This window comes from Trifolium pratense, linkage group LG4, assembly GCF_020283565.1.
Source record: "Trifolium pratense cultivar HEN17-A07 linkage group LG4, ARS_RC_1.1, whole genome shotgun sequence".
Taxonomy (NCBI): domain Eukaryota; kingdom Viridiplantae; phylum Streptophyta; class Magnoliopsida; order Fabales; family Fabaceae; genus Trifolium; species Trifolium pratense.
In genome coordinates this window covers 39,518,115-39,539,788 of record NC_060062.1, presented here as the reverse complement: position 1 = coordinate 39,539,788, position 21,674 = coordinate 39,518,115, and the positions used below count along the sequence as shown (strand labels likewise).

Sequence of the window (21,674 nt, the reverse complement as noted above, 5' to 3'; positions counted from 1 at the left end):
ACTATATTTGTATTTTTATTGAGTATTTTTTTAATTTATTTTTTTGTCAAGTAGCATAGTGACTAAAAAATTCACCTTAAAGATAAAGATGAATAAGTGAAGTATCAAGGATTCGAATCCCGGCTCACACAAATAATACGATGTCCCTACCAATTGAATTGAGCTCACAGAGATATTGAGTATTTAATTTTAGGTACCGTTTGACCCAAATTATTTTAGATGTAGAAACTCTTTTAATCATAAATCTAGAAATAATAGCTTTTTAACTAAAATAAAAATTGTTTGGTAAATCTTACTCACTCCGTTTCAAATTATACTCCTTATTTTAAATTTATTGAAAGAGAAAGTGTGTGCAAAAAAAAAAAATTAGTGAATTAAAATAAGGGTATAATTGGAAAATAAGGTGTAAAAATACACTTTCTTAATTTCTTATTTTTTTTCCTTCTAAAAAGTCCAGTAATTTGAAACGGATGAAGTACTTTTTTTATAAAAAAAGAAGTTAAAGTTGTTGTTTTTCATTATAATAGGGTTAAAAGATAGAGTTAATTGTTGTGCACTGTCGGTGTAAATATTTTTTACACATATATCTAATAATGTGTTGCCACATCATTTAATGAATGTGACACATCATGTGTTTTTAATTACCATACATGATATGTCGGTATATTATTGGACTCATCTGTAAAATAATTTTACACTGACGGTGCATATAAATTAAATTCTAAAAAATATATTTAATAATATATTATAATTTTTTCTAAAATATAAAAACTATTTTTTTTTATTTTTTTTATTATAACTTTTAAAAATTATTGTTTGGCCTGAAAAGGGTAAATAGTTTAGGGATTTACTGCAAAAAAATTTGTTACCCGCTAAAACAAAATAATCGTTCTCCCCTCAACACCTCTTCAAACCCTCTTCTTCCATTCACGGCCACCGGAATAGAAATCGCCGCCGTAAGAGAAAGTTCAGTCGAGGTTCTGCATTTCTATCAAGCAGCACTTAGGTCATTCAAAAACAACATTGTAAGAAGAGTCAGTATTAGCATTGCACCATTCTATATTGTATCGATTATTATCACAACCCAATTCATTTTTTCTAAATTAGGGTTAGTTTTATTACTCAAATTTCTATATCTTGATGTTGAAAACATTGAAACCCTCAATCCAATTGAGTAGAACTATTCTATTTTGCATAAAAATCCCATCTTTTTCACTATGTTCAACAACATCAATTCATAAAAATGATGATACTGAGAGTGACAATGAATGGGAGAAATTGCTTAAACCCTTTGATATCAAACAGCTTCAAAGATCACTCAATCCAATTACCCCATCACAGCTTTGTAAATTATTGGAACTCCCTCTTGATGTTCCTACTTCAATGGATTTGTTCGAAAAAGCCGGTTCGCAAAGAGGGTATTGTCACTCTTTTCATGTTTATTATCTTTTAATTGATAAGCTTGGTGATGTTGGTGATTTTAAGATGATAGATAAGTTGTTGAAACAAATGAAAGAAGAAGGTTGTGTTTTTAAAGAATCACTTTTTATTTTGATTATGAGATATTATGGGAAAGCTGGTTTACCTGGTCAAGCAACTAGGCTCTTGTTGGATATGTGGAATGTTTATTGTTTTGAACCGACGTTTAAATCATATAATGTTGTTTTGGAGATTCTTGTTGCTGGAAATTGTCCTAAGGTAGCACCTAATGTTTTTTATGACATGTTGAATAGAGGTATTTCGCCGACTGTTCATACGTTTGGTGTGGTTATGAAAGCGTTTTGTATGATTAATGAGGTTGATTCGGCTTGTTCGCTTTTAAGAGACATGACAAAACACGGATGTGTTCCGAATTCGATTATTTACCAAACCTTGATTCATGCGCTTTCTGAAAACAATAGAGTGAATGAAGCGATGAAGCTACTTGAGGAAATGTTTTTGATGGGTTGTGAACCTGATGTTCAGACCTTCAATGATGTTATTCATGGACTCTGCAAGGTTGGTCGGATTCATGAGGCAGCGAAGTTGCTTGATCGAATGCTCGTTCGAGGTTTCGTTGCTGATGCTCTAATTTATGGTTATTTGATGCATGGTTTGTGTAGGATGGGGCAAGTTGATGAATCAAGGGCCTTGCTAAGCAAAATTCCTAACCCTAATACTGTGCTTTATAATACGTTGATTGATGGTTATGTTTCTAGTGGAAGGTTTGAAGAAGCTAAGGATCTTATGTACAATAACATGATAATTTCCGGCTTTGAGCCTGATGCCTTCACGTTTAACATAATGATCGATGGACTTTGCAAGAAGGGGCATTTGGTTTCTGCTCTTGAATTCTTAAATGAGATGGTAGAGAAAGGTTTTGAGCCCAACGTGATCACATACACTATATTGATAAATGGTTTCTGTAAGCAAGGCCGGTTCGAGGAAGCTTATGAAGTTGTGAATAGCATGTCAGCCAAGGGTCTCAGTTTGAATATTGTGGGCTACAATTGCTTGATTGGTGCTCTTTGTAAAGACGGGAAGATTGAAGATGCTTTGCAGATGTATGATGAGATGTCAAACAAAGGATGTAAACCTGACATTTACACATTCAATTCTTTAATATATGGACTGTGCAAGAATGAAAAGATGGAAGAAGCGCTGGGTTTGTATAACGATATGTTCTTGGAGGGTGTTATTGCTAACACTGTAACATACAATACGTTGATTCATGCTTTTCTTAGAGGAGATTCGATTCAACAAGCGTATAAGCTTGTTGATGAAATGCTATTTAGAGGGTGTCCCCTTGATAACATTACTTATAATGGCCTTATTAAAGCTCTCTGTAAAACTGGGGCAATAGATAGAGGTTTGGGATTACTTGAAGAAATGCTCGGGAAAGGGATTTTTCCTAGTATTAACTCTTGTAATATTTTGATCAATTCATTCTGTAGGATTGGAAAAGTAAACGACGCTCTTCAGTTTCTTCGGGATATGATTCATCGTGGTCTGACACCAGATATAGTCACATATAACTCCTTGATTAATGGTCTTTGCAAGATTGGCCGTGTTCAGGAGGCTTTGAACCTTTTTAACGGGCTACAAGCTGAAGGAATTCGTCCTGATGCTGTTACGTATAACACGCTGATCAGTAGGTACTGCTACGAGGGGTTGTTTAATGATGCATGTTTGCTTTTATACAAAGGTGTGGATAATGGTTTCATACCTAATGAAATAACCTGGTCAATATTGATAAATTATTTTGTAAAAAGGTATCTAAGGGAATAAGTCATTGTTCTACGTTTATTTGGTGGAATGGAGAGCTCAAAAGGGGAATTTGGTGTTTTAAAGCTCCTGCCAAAGCAGATTCCTGGAATGTAGATCTTCTTCTCTATGAAGCCAATATATTCTATCTAGCTCACTTTATGTTGCTCCTAGATTTGAATTGTTTGATAGTATTCTGATTTTGAGCTAATGTTGAATCTCACTTTTGATCAAACTACTGTTCTCGTGGGAAATCAGGACTTATTGCTAGCCGCCATAATCCTTCACATTTTGTATATAGGATGCATTGCCGTCATTGATAACACTGGCTGAAGCAAACATTCACTTTTAATGCAAGTAAGAAATAGCCATGATTCCTTGCCAGATATTGAACTGTTGTCAACATTTCTGATTGAGCTGCTCCAAGGTTTTCCATTTCCATGGTATGCCTTTTTTACTTGGTGTTGGGATGTACATGACATCTTAAGGTTAAGTTAATTGTTTCACAGTGAGTGTGCTTCAGGTGTCAAAGACAGGGAATGTACAGCAGTGTCCATTTACGTGGCTCTTTGATGTGCCAAACCTGAGAAATATTGGCAATTTGAAAGATTCATTGTCATTGCCATTTTCTGCTTCAAACTGTGGTGATACCTTGGACACTGATTTCCCCCTAAGTTCAAACATGACAACTTCAAGATGTGTGGATGAATATGACTTCTTGCAGTTTTCTGAAAATGTAGACTAAACAAATACACCAACTGGAACCTTTGTCAAGGTAATATAACTAGTTTTTTGTTTATCGGTGGTATGCCTTTGTTTATATCTTTAACGATTTATTTGATAAATTTTTCTCTCTTGAAACTCTATTATTTTGTAGGACTACTTTTTATAGCTCAAACCTCATGATTGTCTTCTATAATCAACCGTTTATTGAAGTTCATAGAAAACTCATCACTGTTCATATATTTCATTTATTTACTCCTTCTGGTCCCTTATATACTTCACAATGCTACTATGCATGTAAGAATAAAGTTTATAGTTTTTATTTATTCTACTCCAGAGAATATTAATATGAACCTAATAAGCATGCAACTTGCAGGCAGATGCTGAAACAGATAAAGCATATGCTCAGATTACTCTGCAACCAACCAACCTGCCAACTACTTTGTAAAACATTTACAAGTGAGACGAGCGCTCGTGGAGGATATTCTGTTCCTCAAAGAACAGCTGAAAAAGTCTTTCCTTCGCCTGTTGGTCATATCGACTTGGTGATTTTGTCTGCTATATTTGATATGCATTATTAACTAGCTTGTCAGATCGATTTGCTCCCCAACACGTGTTACCTCCGATCACGTAATAGATCAAGTAATAAAATTTGTGAAGAATGTGGAATTGATAAATTTGATCAAAGAACAAAGATTGTAATTCAATTGTATGATTTTTTGACTAAGACTGAAAAGTATGGCTATAAATTGTGTTTCTATTGTTGCTTGGTCATTGTGTAGTTTATGAGTTGATTAATCTCTTATTTTTGTCAATTATTTACTCATTGAATTAATTAACCTATAACTCATAATTGATTAACAGATTGTAACAGATGTACAAATTTAGCAGAAGCATCATCATTTCATGTCAAACTATCAAAACTCATCAACAATGACAAATAAACACATGAAGTGGTTGACTACAACGCCAACGAAAGTTACCTTGGAATTAAAGTTCCTTAGAATTAAAGTTTGAAAAATGGTGACTAGTGCTCTAGGGTTACTAGTTAATAAACTAAATGTGGTAAAAGAGTAACTCGTGATTTCTTGAACTAATATTTCTGAGACACTAGTTAGCCCGATCTTTAATGTTACAACACTAATGTTATAGCGCTAGATGTGATGTCCACCGGACATTAGAGGAAAACAAGTTCCACACAATTACTGTTTTAATGTAGTAATGAAGTAACTACTGAAAACCGAAGGAGTTGCAACAGACAATCTAGAATAAATAAGCTCAAGAGCTTAATGAATTTTTCCTAAACTAAATCATTTAGTAGAATTCGAATTTAATTTTTAGTCAGATTTTATTTATATTATAGCAGAATTTATAATTATCGGGCTCCATTCTCCTGGTAACCAAAGTTGAATACCAACGGCAACAACAAAAAAAAACTACGAATTAGTAAAAAAAAAAAAAAAATCTACAAAGAAAATGATTATTTTGTTTTGGTCAAAAATTGATTTTTTTTTTTATTACAACTGAAAAAAAGAGAATACTAAAAAAGAAAAACATTTGGAGAAGAAGACGATGATATAAGAGAGTGGTGTGGTTTTGAAGGTTTAATGCATTGTTTGTATCATCGTCGAACATGGATTCCATTAACACTTGCTGTGACCAGGTTGGTAGTTACCCCTTTTCATTTTCTTCCCATTTTTTTCATTTCACTTTTATTTTTTAACCATTTCTTTTCTTTGATGATATTGATTCACAGTGGAAGAACAAATACTTGAAAGCTCAAGAATCGCGTAATGCTCTTCGTCAAGCTGTCAAGTTTCTCGAACAAAAAATCAATGAAATTCAATCCCACAACAACAACAACAACAACAACAATGGTTAACTATCATCAATCCCTTTCTATTTTAGTTTTTATGTTTTTTTTGTCATATTATTAAGCTTTTAAGGTTTTTGTCAAATTCATAGCATGTAAATGCTGAATTAGTAAGAGCTATCTTGGATGATTGTAGATTAGTTCATAGAGTGAACTACCAAATTAGTCCCTTTAATTAAGACACTCTCAAATGGGTTCATCATTTTATGAATATTTCAAAAATGTCAAGTTGGTTCCTATATTTAACCACTTATTATCTATTAAGTCTATGGGCCCGTTTGGATTGACATATTTTCGAGCTTATGTGAAATAACTTATGCAAATATATAAGCTTTTATGTATTATTATAAGCTTTTCAAGGTAGTTTATGAGAAAATAGCTTATAAAGATACAATTTTTGTCGGCGAAAACTTATGAATCAACACAAAAGTTTATTTATTTTCATAAGCTATTTTCATAAGCTCAAAAATAAGTCAAACGCAAACGGAGCCTATATATTTTAAAACTTACTATCAATTTGGTCCCTAAGTTTATCTGTTTATTTTCAATTTAGTCTCTAATATATTCTTTGAAGGACTGAGATGAGTCAAATTTAACATAGTCAGAGACCTTTTTGAAATATTGATATAAAGTGAGGGACCTGTTTGAGAGTGTCTTACAAAATTGGGGACCGATTTGGTGGTTTACTCTTAATTCTGAGTTTTTTTTTTTTTACCAAACTTTAGGATAAGTTTATCTGGAGACAAGCAAACTAGACGCTTGATGTTTAGCATGGGCGTCTAGGTTGTCTGTTAGTCAACTCACATTTGATTTGATTTCAACCTGTGTTGCTACTTTTGTCATGACTTATGATTGAAATGCATTAACTTTGCTTTTGTCAACAAACAAATGCAACAAGGTTGATTGAGTGAATTATGAGTATTCTTATAACCTCACTAAACACCTATGAAGCACTGACACGCAGTCACCAATAATAATATGATAAAATGAAAGTGATCATATGTAACCACACGTGTCAGTGCTGTGCCAGATTCTAACACTGATTCATGTCAAACACTGAGACACACCTTCAATTTGAAATGTCTGTTCTACATAGCTGAACACTAGTTATATTTAGCTATATACTCACTGTAATGAAATGCATTGTGATGTGATGTAATGTTATGTGTTATCTGCAGTGTGTGCTGTAAAAATTGAATCTGGTGAAAAATTGGAAGAACTTAATGTTGGGGTGCCCGCGGAGAAAAATGAATTCTGTAGCTTCAAATCTCGGATTGTTCCATCTGTTCATCGAGGATGTGATGGGGGTACTCGGGATGGGGACGAAAATGAGAAGGTATTATATTTTCAAGCTTGTATAGCTGAGAAGGATAAGGAAATATGTAGTTTGAAGGAGCTTCTGGAGACTGAAAAGAGAAGGGTTGACTCTAAGAGGAAAAGAGCTGCGGAAACTTGGAAGTTGCTGGAACAAGAAAAGAATAAGGGGGCGCAGATTGCAAGAATTACAGCAGAGAAGGCTGAGGGGTATAGGGTTCATATTGATCAATTGGAGAAACAAGTTAGTTATCCCCACCCCTTTCTTTCATTCACTTCTTTTCATTTTTCAGTTCACTTTTTTTAACCGTTTCTGTTCTTTGATACGCAGTGGAAAACCAAATACTTGAAAGCTCAAGAGTCACGTAATGCTCTTCGCCAAGCTGTCAAGTTTCTTGAACACAAAGTCAATGAAACTGAAGCCCGCAACAACAATGGTTAACTATCATCAATTTCTTTTCTGTTTTGTTTTTTCTGTTTTCTTATTATTATTCTTTAGGGTTTTTGTCAAGTTCATAGCTTGTAAATGCAACAAGGTTGATCTTTGATAACTCAAATGTCCAAACTCGATTAGAAGCTATCTTGGATGATTGTAGTTATATCTTGGAAATTGAACACGTATGAAGTACATACAGGAATACGACACTGACACATAGTCGCTGATAACAATTTGAACACCACACGTGTCAGTGTCGGCCACCAACACATGTTGAACACTCGGACACACCTTCAATATGAAATGTTGGTTCTACATGCTGAACATTTGCTTACAATTATATTTAGCTATATACTTACTATAATGAAATGCATTGTGATGTAATGTAATGTAATGTTATGTGTTATTTGCAGTATGTGTTGTCAACATTGAAACATCTGTAGAGAATAATGAACTCTGTAGCTTCAAGCCTCGGATTGTTACGTCTTTTCATCGGGGATGTGATGGGAATGTTCGTGATGGGGACGAGAATGAGAAGGTATTAGGTGTACAAGCTTGTATAGCTGAGAAGGACAAGGAAATCTGTAGACTGAAGGAGCTTTTGCAGATTGAAAAGAGAAGGGTTGATTCTAAGAGGAAGAAAGCTGCCGAAACTTGGAAGTTACTGGAACAAGAAAAGAATAAGGGGGCGCAGATTGAAAGAATTAAAGCGGAGAAGGCTGAGGGGTATAGGGTTCATATTGGTCAATTGGAGAAACAAGTTAGTGAAGCTAAACAGAAATTGAAATCCGAGATGTCTGCATTCAAAGCTGCCACCAGAAGGTATGAATGTAAAAAGCGCATGATATTAGCAGAGAAAAGAAAAGCCGAGTTAGGGATGGTAAAAGCTAATCAAAAGTTGGAGGAGGTTGAAAAGCACAAAGCCATTGAGATGGTTAAATTAGAGCAGCAGAAAGCGCTTGCAGAAGATAACTGGAACAAGTTCTTGAAAGAGAAATGTCGCGCTGATCAGATGTCTCAGCAGCTAGAAGAGGATAAGAGGACAATTGAGGATTTGAAGAGGAAGATGCATGAGCTCTCATCCCTGGGAAAACACACCGTAATGGATGCTGATATCAGTGTGAAAGCTCAAAGTAGTCAATGTTCTAAAGTGAACCATTTGAATAACAATCTGACGGTCGAAGCAAAGTATACCAAGCAAAAATATAAGTTTGAAGCAAGTTGTTACAGTATTTTAGGACACAAATTAGGTAGTCTAAAGATTGGTTTGGTTCAGCTTCTACAACGCTTTGATGTACTAGATGCGTCCTTTTTTCCTGTTTCAGGAAGCACACGTGACCAAACAAAGGTTGGTTTCACTGTTGCATTGTTTTCAATTTTATATAATGTGAGTTGTTTTTGCTGCTTTCTATCCACTCCTGTCAAAAGCATGCACATACACAAACACACATGAACTGAGATTGTCGTTCTATTTGTGAAATAAGGCATCATGATCTTATGTCGTTTTCAATCTTATCTTTAGAAGCTGGCGTCTCATTCTGGCATACTCTCATATGCATAATCAAGATATAAGATTAGCTATCTATGTCATGCATTAGTGACTGATTTTGAAGTTTGTTGTCTTGTAAATTACCAGACCCTTTGGGTTTATAAGCATATGTTGTTAGCAGCAACACTGAATGTTTATTTTGCCTTCGGAAAATGAGAATCTTAAGGATTTTCTGAAAGCAATAAACAATTATTTGGGCAGTTATTTAATTTATTAGCTCTATATTGTTTTGTTGTTAATAGATATGTGGCTTTAATCTTTTGGGGGGAGGGGTTGATTCACTGGCACTGGATTTGAGATTAGAATTCGTATCATTAAGGGACACACACATTTCTCTATTTAGATCTACTATAAATAATATTCATATTTTATTTAATTACAATAAAAATATGTATCGTGTCCATCCATCATAGGCAGGAAGTATTATATGACCATCAGTATATGCTGCAACTGATCATATTGAATTTATTTGTGAGGCTTCATGTGATTGATATTCTTAGATTTTGCAAATTGGATTCTGTAATGCCGCTCACTATTCTTCATATATTTGTTTATCTGAGTGGACAGAAGTTTTTCGACGTGGATAATGTTGGTTTGGTGGTGACTGTTTTGAAGTCTCTAGTTATGTTGCTTGAGGATGAGAGCCTATCTGATGTTACTGCTCCTTGTCTTCCTTCAATAAATCAGCCACATAATGAATTTTGCACAAGTGCTAGTTGCCCGTTCTTAGAAGGCACTGAATCCATTAATGCAATTGCATGCTTGCTCTTAGAAGAGATAAAGAACTGTTGGCCTCAAGGGATGAAACAAGTTGATTTGTCAGATTCTGGATTAATGCCAGGCAATGATAATGTTGGACAATGGTCTAATTGGGAAGCGGATCAATGTGCCACTAACAAGAATAATGTTGTGTCTGGTTGTTTGAAAAAGTGCTTGGTTTCTGATACTCGACCACATGCTCTTAAGAATGCCATCCTCTGTCACCTTAGTGATATGTTGTCATTGGTGGAACTGGTAGCAAACAAAATGGTATGATTCTCATCATTTCATGTTGATATTATCACTGTTTCTAAAATTCTTTATGTCAAGCTCTAGTTTGCAGGGTAACTGACCCTCTTATGACAAGTGAAGTGACATTAGCTCTTTCAAGAATTGATGTTATATTGAAATTAATAAAATTCAACAATATGAAATTGGCCATAATTCTAGTTCGCAGTTGTAATGTCTAACATAGTTGTTACCACGATATAAGATTAAGTTTTTATATAGTTGAAAATTGTGCTATTCTCATACCTGTATTAACTTATCACATCATGTAGTTGATGTCATAAAGCTTGAACCTAATTCCTTGGTTTCCCTTCCTAATACAGAGCTGGCACTGGACTAATGCCAGACTTGTTCCTCAGCTGCTAAATATGCTTGATACATGTGTAGAGGAGAAAATTGCTGTTGCTATTAGTGTACTTCTCGGTCAACTTGGGAGGTAAACTGATCATTGTATGCTTTCATATTGTTAGTTTTGGGACTAATCATGCATGCATAAATACATATTTATGAATAGAGCATATATGAAATAGTCAAATAGATGTATGCTTATCATGAAAGTTAGGGGTGATATGTGATCACTGGAACATCTGCACTGAAGATTGAAAGTCATTTACAGCGGTGACGTCCATTTGGTCAAGTGACATAACTTTGTGTCTGAATGATCAGTAATACAAAAATTCAATAATCTAATAATAACTACATTTCTATCATATGATATTTGTCCTCAATGATGAGGTTTGAGTAAAAAATGTTGTGATTATTCGTTTGTCCTTTGGAATAATGTTGATAGCACCTTCATTGACCACCCTTTTTTTGTGGGGCACGCGCTGTCGAGTTCTACTAGTTAAGTTTGAGTTAGATTTACATCATATCTGTTCTGCTTGTTTGGTAGCATCTATCATCGGAAGCTTTGTGTGATGGTTAATTTATGTTTCTTGTTGATTTTTTTGCCTCTATTTTGTATGATCACATATATATGTAAATAAGCTATGAATACATGTCCACAACATAATTTTTTTTTATTTAATACAGAATGACGCTATCACATTTTTTTTTACGTTATAACAATGTGGTAAACTTTATAAATTTCAGGATTGGAGTTGATAGTGGTGGATATGAAGATCGAGGAGTCGAGAACATGAGATGTAATTTGTATGCTTATTTATGCCGCATCTCTTCCATGAAAGCAGGCTTTTCTCTTCAAATTGCAACTGCTAATACTCTATTTCTCCTTCTCCCTCATGGTTTTGAAACCCTTTTCCATACTAACATCAGTCTTTCAGCATATTCTAAGTCTGTTTCGGACAGCGTTGAAACTTTGAGAATGTGGTTCTTTGGGCTGGGTAAAGATCAACAAATTTTGCTATCTGGTATTTTAACACAAACTGATGTATATAACAAGAGAAATTTGTCTGTACTTTCACATTTAAAATAAGATTCCCAAGTCGATGATTCATTTTCATTGTTCTTAGGAAAATTTCGTAGATCAACCGATTACTTGGAAATTAGTTGAAGTTGGTTCAATCGGCTTTTAAGCCTTCAATTTGGCTTACATACTGCTTTTGTGCTTCTTACCTTTGCACGTAACTTTTTTTCCTTCTCTTGGGTTGCAAACTTGTAAAAAAGAAATGCTATATTTAATTTATCCGAGTAAAAGGTGTCTAGTCTAACAATATCGATGTTGTCAGTTGTGCTAGGTTTTAAGGAAGAAATGTTATATCTGTTATTCAACTTGTTTGATCTGTGAATATTTATATTCTCAATTTAAATGAGTTAGCCCAACAAAACCAATTTAGGTACTTATATATCTGTGTTTAGGTTCCATCAAGCAATATTTATTTATATTTGTGTTTAGGTGCAAAGTTTTGAGCTTATAACTTATAAGTTCATATGACAAAAAAAAATTATATTGGATAACATTTTTCTCTGATGAGCTTATAGTTTTTTTTTACTAGCTTACAGTTTATTTTGATAAGTTAATTCAATTAGTTTATAGTTTATCATTTTCTCTCTCAATTTTACCTTGTCGCCTTATTTGAAAAATAAATTAAATATCAAACATATATTTTTATATGTCATTTCATATTTATAAATTAGTTCAACCATTAATTTTACTAAATAATATAAATTCAATCAATTAATTTATCTGCTATAAAGTAACTCATCAACTATCCGCTACATTTTGCCAAAAGGAGTTGTAATTTATTTGCTATTAAATTGAGTTTTAAATAATTTAATATGTCAATAATTTAATACTAAGAATTATGTAGTTTCTCAATTTACCATTATATGTTCAAATATGTCAAAATACACATTTTAGAGGACAGAAAATCTGTATGTACCCAAAACACACACACACACACACACACACACACACACACACACACACACAAGAACAATGAATGACCCACCTAAAAGTCTTATTCACAACTAAAGGTCAGTACTTTTGTCATTTTAGTGCTAAAAAAGTGTATAAAACTAGGAGGGTAGTTTTATCTTATTGCCTATAAATAAAAGGGTAGATAGTAATAACTAACAACAATAAAAATAATAAAATGGAACACACCAACAACTAAAAATCAAAGCTTTTTACCATTGCCAACCACAAAATGTTGAAGGGTAGCTACAAATTTGTAGTTGTAATATTAATGCCTCATTCCCATGCAGTGAGTGAAGTCAGTGAACTAGTTGGGACTATAAATATTTTGATTGAAGAAACTGCAGAAACAAGAGAGGAGAAAAAAAAAACTATACTTGTGAGGCATATAACTATGAGCTCTATAGAAAACCAACCATTGCTACTAGGGCTTGACTCAAACTCACACATTGCAAATCTATCAGCAGATGCTATTGAAGAATTCTTGGAACATAGGCCTATTCAGTTAAGATGGTGGCTTAAACTTGTTGCTTGGGAGTCAAGGGTCCTATGGATCCTTTCTGGTGCATCTATTGTTGTCTACCTTTTCAATTACATGCTAAGCTTTGCTACCTTAATGTTTAGTGGACATTTGGGATCTCTAGAGCTTGCTGGTGCTTCTATAGCTAATGTTGGAATTCAAGGTCTTGCTTATGGAATTATGGTATGATTCTTATACTAAATTTTATCCTCATTTCAAAGTAGACTTGTTAGTGACTTGAAAATGTTTATCATTATTATATTATATAGCATTGTACCTAAATTTTATTCATATTTGTTATTTTCCTTAAATAGCTAGGAATGGCAAGTGCGGTACAAACTGTGTGTGGACAAGCTTATGGAGCCAAAAAATATGCAGTAATGTGTATCACATTGCAAAGAGCAGTAGTCTTACATTTAGGAGCAGCAGTGATTCTCACATTTCTCTATTGGTTCTCTGGAGATTTTCTAAGACTCATAGGACAGACAGATAGCATAGCCGAGCAAGGCCAAGTTTTTGCTCGAGGTCTTATTCCTCAACTCTATGCATTTGCATTGAGCTGTCCAATGCAAAGGTTTCTCCAAGCACAGAACATTGTTAATCCTCTTGCATATATGGCAGTCGGAGTGTTCCTTCTTCATCTGCTTCTTAGTTGGCTAGTTGTCTATGTTTTAGACTATGGACTTCTTGGTGCAGCCCTTACTCTCAGCTTTTCTTGGTGGTGTCTTGTCTTGTTAAATGGAGTGTACATCATTCTTAGCCCAAGATGCCGGGAAACTTGGGCCGGCTTCAGTATGAAAGCCTTCATAGGAGTTTGGCCTTACTTTAAGCTCACAGCTGCTTCTGCTGTGATGTTATGGTATGACTCTGCATCCTAATTGTCACTCTCTGACATAAATGCATGCATACACTCTATATATTAACTCAAATTCAGACCATTTTGCTTTGATAATATAATGAAATGTTTCCTGTTGTAGCTTGGAGATATGGTACAGTCAGGGACTAGTACTCATATCAGGGTTGCTCTCCAATCCCACAATAGCACTTGATTCTATTTCAATTTGGTATGTTAACAATTTCTCTCAGAATAATCTTTCTTATTATTTGTCAACATGTTATCTAACCATGATACTTCATCCTTATGTACTTACATTTTTAGCATGAATTACTTAAACTGGGATATGCAAATTATGTTGGGTCTTGGTGCAGCAGCCAGGTTAGGACAATCGATGAAAACAATGTTTTTCATTTAAACAACTTCCACACCATGTTAAAAGTATGTCCTATGATTGCAGTGTGCGAGTTAGCAATGAGTTAGGAGCAGCTCATCCAAGAGTAGCAAAATTGTCCGTGTTCGTAGTGAATGGAAATAGCATCATAATTAGTGTAGTTCTCTCCGCGATTATTATGATATTCCGAGTTGCTTTGAGCGAGCTTTTCACTTCTGACTCTTCAGTCCTTGAAGCTGTATCTGACTTGACTCCATTGCTTGCCATCTCTGTCCTCTTGAATGGCATTCAACCTATACTATCAGGTAATAAAGTTATAAAAACAAACACCAGTTTAAGTTTTTCCGTACTTTTGAATCTGATCCTCCGTATGTTTCCTGTTGATTGGAAAATTTCAGGTGTTGCAATTGGAAGCGGATGGCAAGCTTTGGTGGCTTATGTAAACTTGGTTTGTTACTATGTCATTGGTCTTCCTGTTGGATGTGTTCTTGGCTTTAAAACTTCTTTAGGAGTAGCTGTAAGTTTAAAACATTTCTGTCTAACTGATTATATACAGTTCTTAATTTGTATAAAGTTAGTGTAATGTAATGAATGCAATTGTGATTTTTATAGGGTATCTGGTGGGGATTGATCCTTGGAGTTTTAATACAGACTGTTACACTAATAATTCTGACTGCCAGAACAAATTGGGAAGCAGAGGTAATCAAAACTATTTGGCCTTCAAGATTTTATCTATTTCATATTCTACATTTGGGAAGGTTTGAACCAATTTATAATGCTGTTGTAGGTTGAAAATGCTGTTGTTCGCGTCAAGAGGGCTTCTGAAGATGATACCTTGGATCAGCTGGTTGCCGACATATGAAGGCATTTCTCTTACTGTAACTTTTCTGTTCCAGACATGGAAGAAGAACACTTTAGCAGCAGATTAGTTTTGTTTTTGAACTACAAGGATATTGTTGTTGGGTTTGTTCTATTTAAACTCAACAATAAGATGAATAGAGAATAATAGTATGATGTGGCAAGGTAGTTAGATTATGTTAGCCAATATAGGGCCATGGAGGATTAGAGTTAGAAACCTTCTGTCATAGTTCCTTGTTCAATCAGTAATATTATTTTCTCTTCAATATCAGTTCATAGAATTTTATGAATCAAGTAAATAAAGCAAACCTTCACACCCAGCTTAAGAATTTCAAGTAATAGATTATAGAAAAATGAACTCCAAGACTCAAGTTTCTAATCTCATTTGATGAAAGCAGAACCTATTAGGTGGTGGAAAAATTTGCCTCTGTTATAGGTGAACTAAATAAAACCATAGCTACATGAATCTAAGGTTTAACTTCATTAATAACTAGTAACTACAGGATCAAACTTCAAAGAAAATGATCTCTCTAAATATAAATAGATAATATAAAAAATTGCATTAAAAATAGTAAAATACTCGTCTTGCTCGAGACAAACCAAAATTTCAAGCTCCATGGCTAAAAATGATCGAGATTAACAGAGAAAACTCCAAAGTAACAATACTTAGTATAAAATATAACTGAATGTCTTTTCCAAACACCTAATGATGCATTACTGTACTATCCATGATAATACTCAACCTCAAGGAATCAAAATACTTTAGAGGTACAAAGAGTCACGCCACTCATAAGGGGGCAGCATAAGGCATAATAAAAAAAAAATCAAATACGAGAGATCAGAAGTGGTATGACCGAACCCTCTTCCAACACTGGCTGGAATATATCTAGCTCTCCATATCTTTCTAGGACACGCATCCTGCAGTCCTCAGCAGCCATTGTTCCAGTAGAGTATGCACCATGAACAGACCCTGTATATAATACACTTGTTGCCTCCCCTGCAAAGAATAAGTTATCTACAGGAACCCGCAACCTCTCATACAGACCATGCGGTTTCCCAACTGCATCATAACTATAGGAACCTAAAGAATTAATATCTGTACCCCACCTAGACACGAGATACTGAATCTGCATAAAGGAAACAACTCACTCAATTAGGCCATATTGCTATCATCATATAATGGATTCAATTTTTATAATCTGCGGTAGCCTACAAAACATGGTTCAAGAGATTTTGTTCCTCAAAACTAAAGGGTACACATTACAAAGTAAAATGGTAGTAATGATTTTTCTTAATTGTTTCAGTTCCACACTTTTTCTTCTAAAGTGAACCCTTCAGTCCACCTCACTTTGGAAGAACCAAATCCACTTTGAACCTATTACATCTATTCCATAGTAAAAAAGAGTTAAATAAAAAATTAAAACTATTATAGTTACCGGTGAAGAAGCATCTGGAAGGATCTTCTTGAGTTGCGCAAAAGCAAAGTCAGCAGCTGCTTCATCAGACATTTTCTCAATGTCTTTGGCCAGCCGCCCAGCAGGCATGTAAACAAGAACATTATGACCTGCAGCTTTGTGAAGATTAAGAAAGTAGCTGCATCCATAAGATGTGTCAGCAACTACTCCCAGGAACTCCACATTAGGCCAAAATACATTTTTAAAGTGTAAAATTATTTTATTTTCAACTCCGACTCCAATATCAGCAATAGCAGCTTCTTTCCATTCTGGAAGCTTTGGCTCAAACTTTATGACGTTTGCTTTCAACACACCAAGTGGTACGGCAATGATAGCAGCATCGGCAACAAATGTTTTCCCATTTTCAGTAGTCACCTTTACTCCATTATATCGCCTAACTATCTTTGTCACCCTGGAAATAGGAATTCCCAATGCCAATAAGTTTAGTTAACCAACAAAACAGGACAGAGATTTTCAAAACAAAACTTCAAAATAATATATACCTGTGTCCCAGCCGAATGTCAAGACCCTTGGCTAGGGTATGTATAACAGGAAGGTAGCCCCTGACCATAAGACCATGACCACCAGGGAGCAATTCTTCCTGTAAGCAGATAATATAGAGAAGGGTGAGACATACATAAAATGTTGATGCACATAGTAATTAACAAGTTACTCACTTCACAACATACTGTGAGTAGGGTAACCATATGGAGTCACTTATTAATCTCATCTAATCTAATATTCTTGATAAAAGCAAGAACAAATGGCATATCATATCATTAACATTTAACCAAAACTCACACCTAAGGCGTCTAAACAAGAATTTGCCACTTAATAATTGTGTCCTTCAATTATAAGTCTAGTAAAAAAGATCAAGAAGGACAAAGAGCTGAAATGGAAAAACCATGCATGAATCCTCAGTCCACCTCCGATAAATGAAATGTGTCATGCAATTCAAATTTCAATGACAGAAACTTGAAATGGATGATGCAGGTTATAAAACCCAAACATCTTGCACTTGGTATCGTCCAATTACCTGGTCCCAACATTTCAATGATATGGAATCAGCATCTGCAGCAAACCAACCTTCCATTCTACATAAATACCACTGAAGCACCTTGTGTGAAAGTCCCTCCAATCTGCATCCAATAGTGAAAATAAAATTATATATAAACTACACAAGCTTCAATACAATTAATTGGGGTCAAAGAATGAGTTTTATGCCAATAATGACCTCAGTTCTGGCTTTCTTTCAAAAACAAGTGAAAGTGCACGTAGAATGGACATGTCTTCGCTGAATTCCTGTCGTACATTATCTGTCTGCATTAACAAGGTGACGATTGTTAGATGAGATGCTCGTAGTAAACAATAAGTTGAATCAAACATTTGTGATTTCAATTAGAAAATATTGCATTCCTGAAAATTTGAATTTGAATTCTAAATTGTACAACACATCAAGTAAACCCAATAACTAGAAACAAATGACATACCTCTTGCAAAATCATTTCAAATATTTTACCAACTTCTGTAACCAACTCTTGTGGAACTTGATTTCCATCCATATCAAAGAGCGCATAGCTGTGAAAAGTTGATGAATTTCAATTAAAAAATCCCCAAATAATGTATACCATTCAAGTGACTAGAGGAAAATTGAAGCATGCAATATAATAACAAAAAGTGATGCATTTACCTTTCCAAATCATGATCATAAAGGACAGAGTTATCCTCACAAGTACGGTAAAGAGGTAGGCCCAGCCTTCCAATCAATGGAGCCAGAGGATTCTCATTGCAAACTCCATGCAACCTGAATAATAGTCAGTCAACTTTGATGCTAAAAAAAATTGTTGCATTCTTGTCAAAATGAAAAATTCAGGAAAAAAAGAGTATAATTACCATGATGCACCTAGGTCAATAGGAAAACCAAATGAGTAATCAGTGTGAATCCTGCCACCAAGTCTATCCCGGGATTCTAAAAGAACAACCTGAACAAAAAAGTAGTAAACTTTAGTACAACCTCTCTCAATACAAATAAAGGAGCTGATGACTACAAAATTATGTATGTTCAAGTGGGAAGAGGGGAAAAGGAAACAATAAATATAAGAGATGATGTGTCTCCTCATTAGCTAAATATATGTTTGTTCATCAGTCATCATGTGGAAATGAGAATTTGTCCTAAACGTGTAGTTGAGTTTGACTGACGTACAAAACCAGTCCGATTTTAAACCAACAAAGCAACCAAGTGAAGTCGTGTCTCCCAGAATAGCTCGCCAGGAACCATAAAATGTTTTTATACCAATTATTTTTACCTCCAGACAACCAATAAATTGAGCCAAAACATTACAATCACAATTATAAATGAGTTCTCAAAAATAAAATCATTTTGAGTTTCACCATCTCCATCACCCAATTCTCCCAGGAAACCAAGTCTTGAACGGTTCTACATTATACTGCCACAAACGCAGCTGTCAAGGCCGCTGCAATACTTCATGTGGGGGCAAACACCCACTGTGACGGTACTCCTCAGTAGCACCATTATTTTGCGCTATCGACAACATCAGTAACAACCGATGCAGCAATTCACAGATACGGATAAGTGTAGTCATGTGAGCAGCCACAGGTGAAACTCGGAGAACCAACTGAGTATTGCCGTGGCATGTAACTCTTGACAAACTGAACTTTAAGTAGAAGAAAGCATATAACTAGTACATTATTTGCTTGAATACCTGAAACGAAGCATCCTGAAGTGCACGAGCAGCAGCAATCCCAGCCATACCACCGCCTATGACAATAACAGACGGTGACCTCTCAGACTGCTGGTCAACATTTGTAAAATTAAAACCTACAAAGGAACAGAACACCAAAAAAAAAAACAAGTCAATAACAAACAGAAACACATAAATAGAATCAAAACTTGTGAAAAAAGACAATTATCCAACACAAAAACACATCACTTCTCTATTAGAAACACACCAGTACAACTTTTTGAATTCATCATTTAACAAATGATTAGCTTATGATTATGATGATGATGATGACCCAATTGATTATTTCACTTTTCAAACCCTATTATTGTTTTTCAGCAATATATATAAAAAATTACCCTAATCATAAAAATTAGAAATTTAAGCAATTAGGAGCAAAATCAGCGCAATTTTATTTTAGGTAATAAGTCATTTACACCCAAAGATTTTCTAATAGATTGCAAAAAGCTAATTAATCACTTTCAGTAACCCTAATTAATCACATCAGATCTATAATCTAACCAATATATATAATTACTACATTGAGAATAAATCAAACAAAAAAAGACAGCAACATTTATAAACCAAAATCAATTTGAACTGTAACTACAAAAAACAAAAAAGAGAGAAAATTGGATTAAAAACAAACCTTTGCGTGAATTAGTCTTAATTCGTGACTCCATAGTGAGAATAATCGAAATTAGTATTTAAATTAGTATTAATATTTGAATTGGAATTGATGAATGAAGGTTCAAAATGAAGATTAAAAATTAACAAACAAGTAATGAAGTGAAACGAATTTAGGTTAGAAAATAAACGCAATTTTCCAAACCAGCTCATGCAGCTAAATTTGTTGAAATTCGAAACAAAAGAAAACAATTGATTGAGTAAATTGTGTTTTTCTCTTCTCAGCTCGATCGGATCATGAAAGAAATCAAGCGAATTTTGAGATCCGAGCGAAGAGAAGAGAAATTGGGGAAGAAGAAGAAGAAGGGTTTGGTTTGGTCGGTGTTTGGTTATTGGTTTTTGGAGGAGAAAGAAAAAGAGAGGAAAGTGAAAATTTCAATAATTGGTGCGAAAAGGAACAGAACAGAGAGATTCAGATTTCATAAGAGATGTTGAGTTATGGTTTCGTTATTTATAAGGTTGTTTGTGTGGTGGTTGATATGATGAGGTCAATATAGGGACGCGATTTGTTTTTATATGGGTAGTTTAGTAATTTTAGTTGATTAATCAAAACGACACGTGATGTGAATAGGTTGGGTCTTCTTGAGAATGAAAAGGAAGTAAGTTTGACATCTGCATATACGTTAGTGTATAATTTTGATTACTAATATTTTTAGTTGTTTATTAGTAAAAATTATAAAAACTTAATATTTGGAAAATACTCATCAAAACAAATTAAAATTAATATTTGAAACTTAATTTTTTTTTTTATACAAGATGAAGAAAAAAAGGAAAAGACAAAAATAAAATTATCTAGGAAAAATAGTCTCCCTAGCATCAGCTAGTAGGAGAAGACTCATTTCATCCAACGGAACAGCTATAGGAGAATAAGCTTCAGGGTTGCGAGCTTCAAACTTGGCTAAGAAATTTGCACAAATGTTCCCCTCCCGAAGAGTATGCACCAATCTAACCCTCCAATTTCTAGTAGGAGAAGACTCATTACAGGGGGAGTATTTAGCCACAAGGTCGGTAGTTTGCATCTCTCCAATAATATTCAGAGTCCTTTTTGATTAATTTGTTTTTGAGGTTATGCAAATAGTTTATGCAATATAAATTATGTTTTATGTTTATAAGTTCACACTAGTGAAAAATGTATTTTTATAAGCTATTTTATCATAAACTACCTTGAAAAACTTATAACAATACATAAAAATTGCATAAGCTGTTTACATAAACTCAAAAATAAGCTAATTCAAACGGGCCCTCAGACCGATCTTATATATAAGAAAAATTTGACATTTTAAATTTATTATGGAATTGATATATCTAAACAATAAAACTTATAAATAAAATTCCTTATAAAAATATAATTTTTGTCGGTTAAAATTTATAAATTAACATAAAATTTTATTTATTTGCAAAAGTTATTTTCTTAATCTCAAAAATAAGTTAAATTCAACCGGACTTAAAATAGTAATTGCAACACAAAGTATAAAGTTTAAGACATAATTTTTACGAAAGTACGAAGACAAAATTATACTCAATAAGTGTGGGTTGTGTGGAATGAATGAAATCAGCGTCTCAGGGATTCAGACTGTTCCTTATCTCAACTGTTGGACAAGGTCAAACTTTTTTCCTATTGGT

General features: G+C 34.1%; 4 protein-coding genes across 9 annotated transcripts; 3 read left to right on the top strand and 1 right to left on the bottom strand.

The window, feature by feature from the left end:
• The first annotated feature begins 832 nt into the window (after positions 1-832).
• LOC123923700 (pentatricopeptide repeat-containing protein At5g64320, mitochondrial) lies at positions 833-4,740 on the top strand. Of its 3 annotated transcripts, XM_045976418.1 has the most exons (3): positions 833-4,018; positions 4,121-4,263; positions 4,343-4,740. In XM_045976418.1, the coding sequence occupies exon 1, from the start codon at positions 1,141-1,143 to the stop codon at positions 3,265-3,267; it is 2,127 nt and encodes a 708-aa protein (XP_045832374.1). In that variant the 5' UTR covers positions 833-1,140; the 3' UTR covers positions 3,268-4,018; positions 4,121-4,263; positions 4,343-4,740. The 3 variants fall into 3 exon arrangements, with proteins under 3 accessions (XP_045832374.1, XP_045832373.1, XP_045832375.1); XM_045976417.1 differs by lacking the exon at positions 4,121-4,263 and having other exon boundaries at positions 837-4,018; XM_045976419.1 differs by lacking the exon at positions 4,121-4,263 and having other exon boundaries at positions 844-4,018; positions 4,347-4,740.
• Positions 4,741-5,482: 742 nt separating this feature from the next.
• On the top strand, positions 5,483-11,916 carry LOC123924001 (calponin homology domain-containing protein DDB_G0272472-like). Of its 4 annotated transcripts, XM_045976758.1 has the most exons (9): positions 5,500-5,629; positions 5,723-5,843; positions 7,018-7,397; positions 7,485-7,590; positions 8,003-8,937; positions 9,706-10,167; positions 10,509-10,621; positions 11,278-11,555; positions 11,658-11,916. In XM_045976758.1, exons 1-9 carry the CDS (start codon positions 5,600-5,602, stop codon positions 11,696-11,698), a joined length of 2,466 nt encoding a protein of 821 aa, XP_045832714.1. In that variant the 5' UTR covers positions 5,500-5,599; the 3' UTR covers positions 11,699-11,916. The 4 variants fall into 4 exon arrangements, with proteins under 4 accessions (XP_045832710.1, XP_045832711.1, XP_045832714.1 ...); XM_045976754.1 differs by having other exon boundaries at positions 5,483-5,629; positions 11,278-11,916; XM_045976755.1 differs by having other exon boundaries at positions 5,486-5,629; positions 9,709-10,167; positions 11,278-11,916.
• A 944-nt stretch (positions 11,917-12,860) lies between these two features.
• LOC123921185 (protein DETOXIFICATION 41) lies at positions 12,861-15,463 on the top strand. Its single transcript, XM_045973615.1, has 8 exons — positions 12,861-13,265; positions 13,397-13,941; positions 14,060-14,146; positions 14,242-14,298; positions 14,378-14,616; positions 14,710-14,828; positions 14,924-15,010; positions 15,099-15,463. The coding sequence occupies exons 1-8, from the start codon at positions 12,957-12,959 to the stop codon at positions 15,171-15,173; spliced, it is 1,518 nt and encodes a 505-aa protein (XP_045829571.1). The 5' UTR covers positions 12,861-12,956; the 3' UTR covers positions 15,174-15,463.
• A 356-nt stretch (positions 15,464-15,819) lies between these two features.
• On the bottom strand, positions 15,820-20,609 carry LOC123921186 (polyamine oxidase 2-like). Its single transcript, XM_045973616.1, has 10 exons — positions 20,014-20,609; positions 19,347-19,462; positions 18,517-18,605; positions 18,314-18,427; positions 18,114-18,201; positions 17,858-17,943; positions 17,660-17,762; positions 17,127-17,224; positions 16,606-17,035; positions 15,820-16,296 (listed from the first exon to the last, which is right to left on the bottom strand). Exons 1-10 carry the CDS (start codon positions 20,045-20,047, stop codon positions 15,994-15,996), a joined length of 1,461 nt encoding a protein of 486 aa, XP_045829572.1. The 5' UTR covers positions 20,048-20,609; the 3' UTR covers positions 15,820-15,993.
• Between the last annotated feature and the right edge of the window lie 1,065 nt (positions 20,610-21,674).

Excerpts from the sequence above, each read along its gene's own strand:
- LOC123921186 (XM_045973616.1), bottom strand. The coding sequence starts at position 20,047 with ATGGAGTCACGAATTAAGACTAATTCACGCAAAG. Across the intron at positions 18,428-18,516 it reads ATTGACCTAGGTGCATCATG|GTTGCATGGAGTTTGCAATG; the intron begins GTAATTATACTC and ends ACTATTATTCAG. Across the intron at positions 18,202-18,313 it reads TATGATCATGATTTGGAAAG|CTATGCGCTCTTTGATATGG; the intron begins GTAAATGCATCA and ends AACTTTTCACAG.
- LOC123923700 (XM_045976418.1), top strand. The coding sequence starts at position 1,141 with ATGTTGAAAACATTGAAACCCTCAATCCAATTGAGTAGAACTATTCTA.
- LOC123924001 (XM_045976754.1), top strand. The coding sequence starts at position 5,600 with ATGGATTCCATTAACACTTGCTGTGACCAG. Across the intron at positions 8,938-9,705 it reads GCACACGTGACCAAACAAAG|AAGTTTTTCGACGTGGATAA; the intron begins GTTGGTTTCACT and ends CTGAGTGGACAG. Across the intron at positions 10,622-11,277 it reads CTTCTCGGTCAACTTGGGAG|GATTGGAGTTGATAGTGGTG; the intron begins GTAAACTGATCA and ends TATAAATTTCAG.
- LOC123921185 (XM_045973615.1), top strand. The coding sequence starts at position 12,957 with ATGAGCTCTATAGAAAACCAACCATTGCTACTAGGGCTTGACTCAAAC. Across the intron at positions 14,147-14,241 it reads CTTGATTCTATTTCAATTTG|CATGAATTACTTAAACTGGG; the intron begins GTATGTTAACAA and ends TTACATTTTTAG. Across the intron at positions 15,011-15,098 it reads GAACAAATTGGGAAGCAGAG|GTTGAAAATGCTGTTGTTCG; the intron begins GTAATCAAAACT and ends ATGCTGTTGTAG.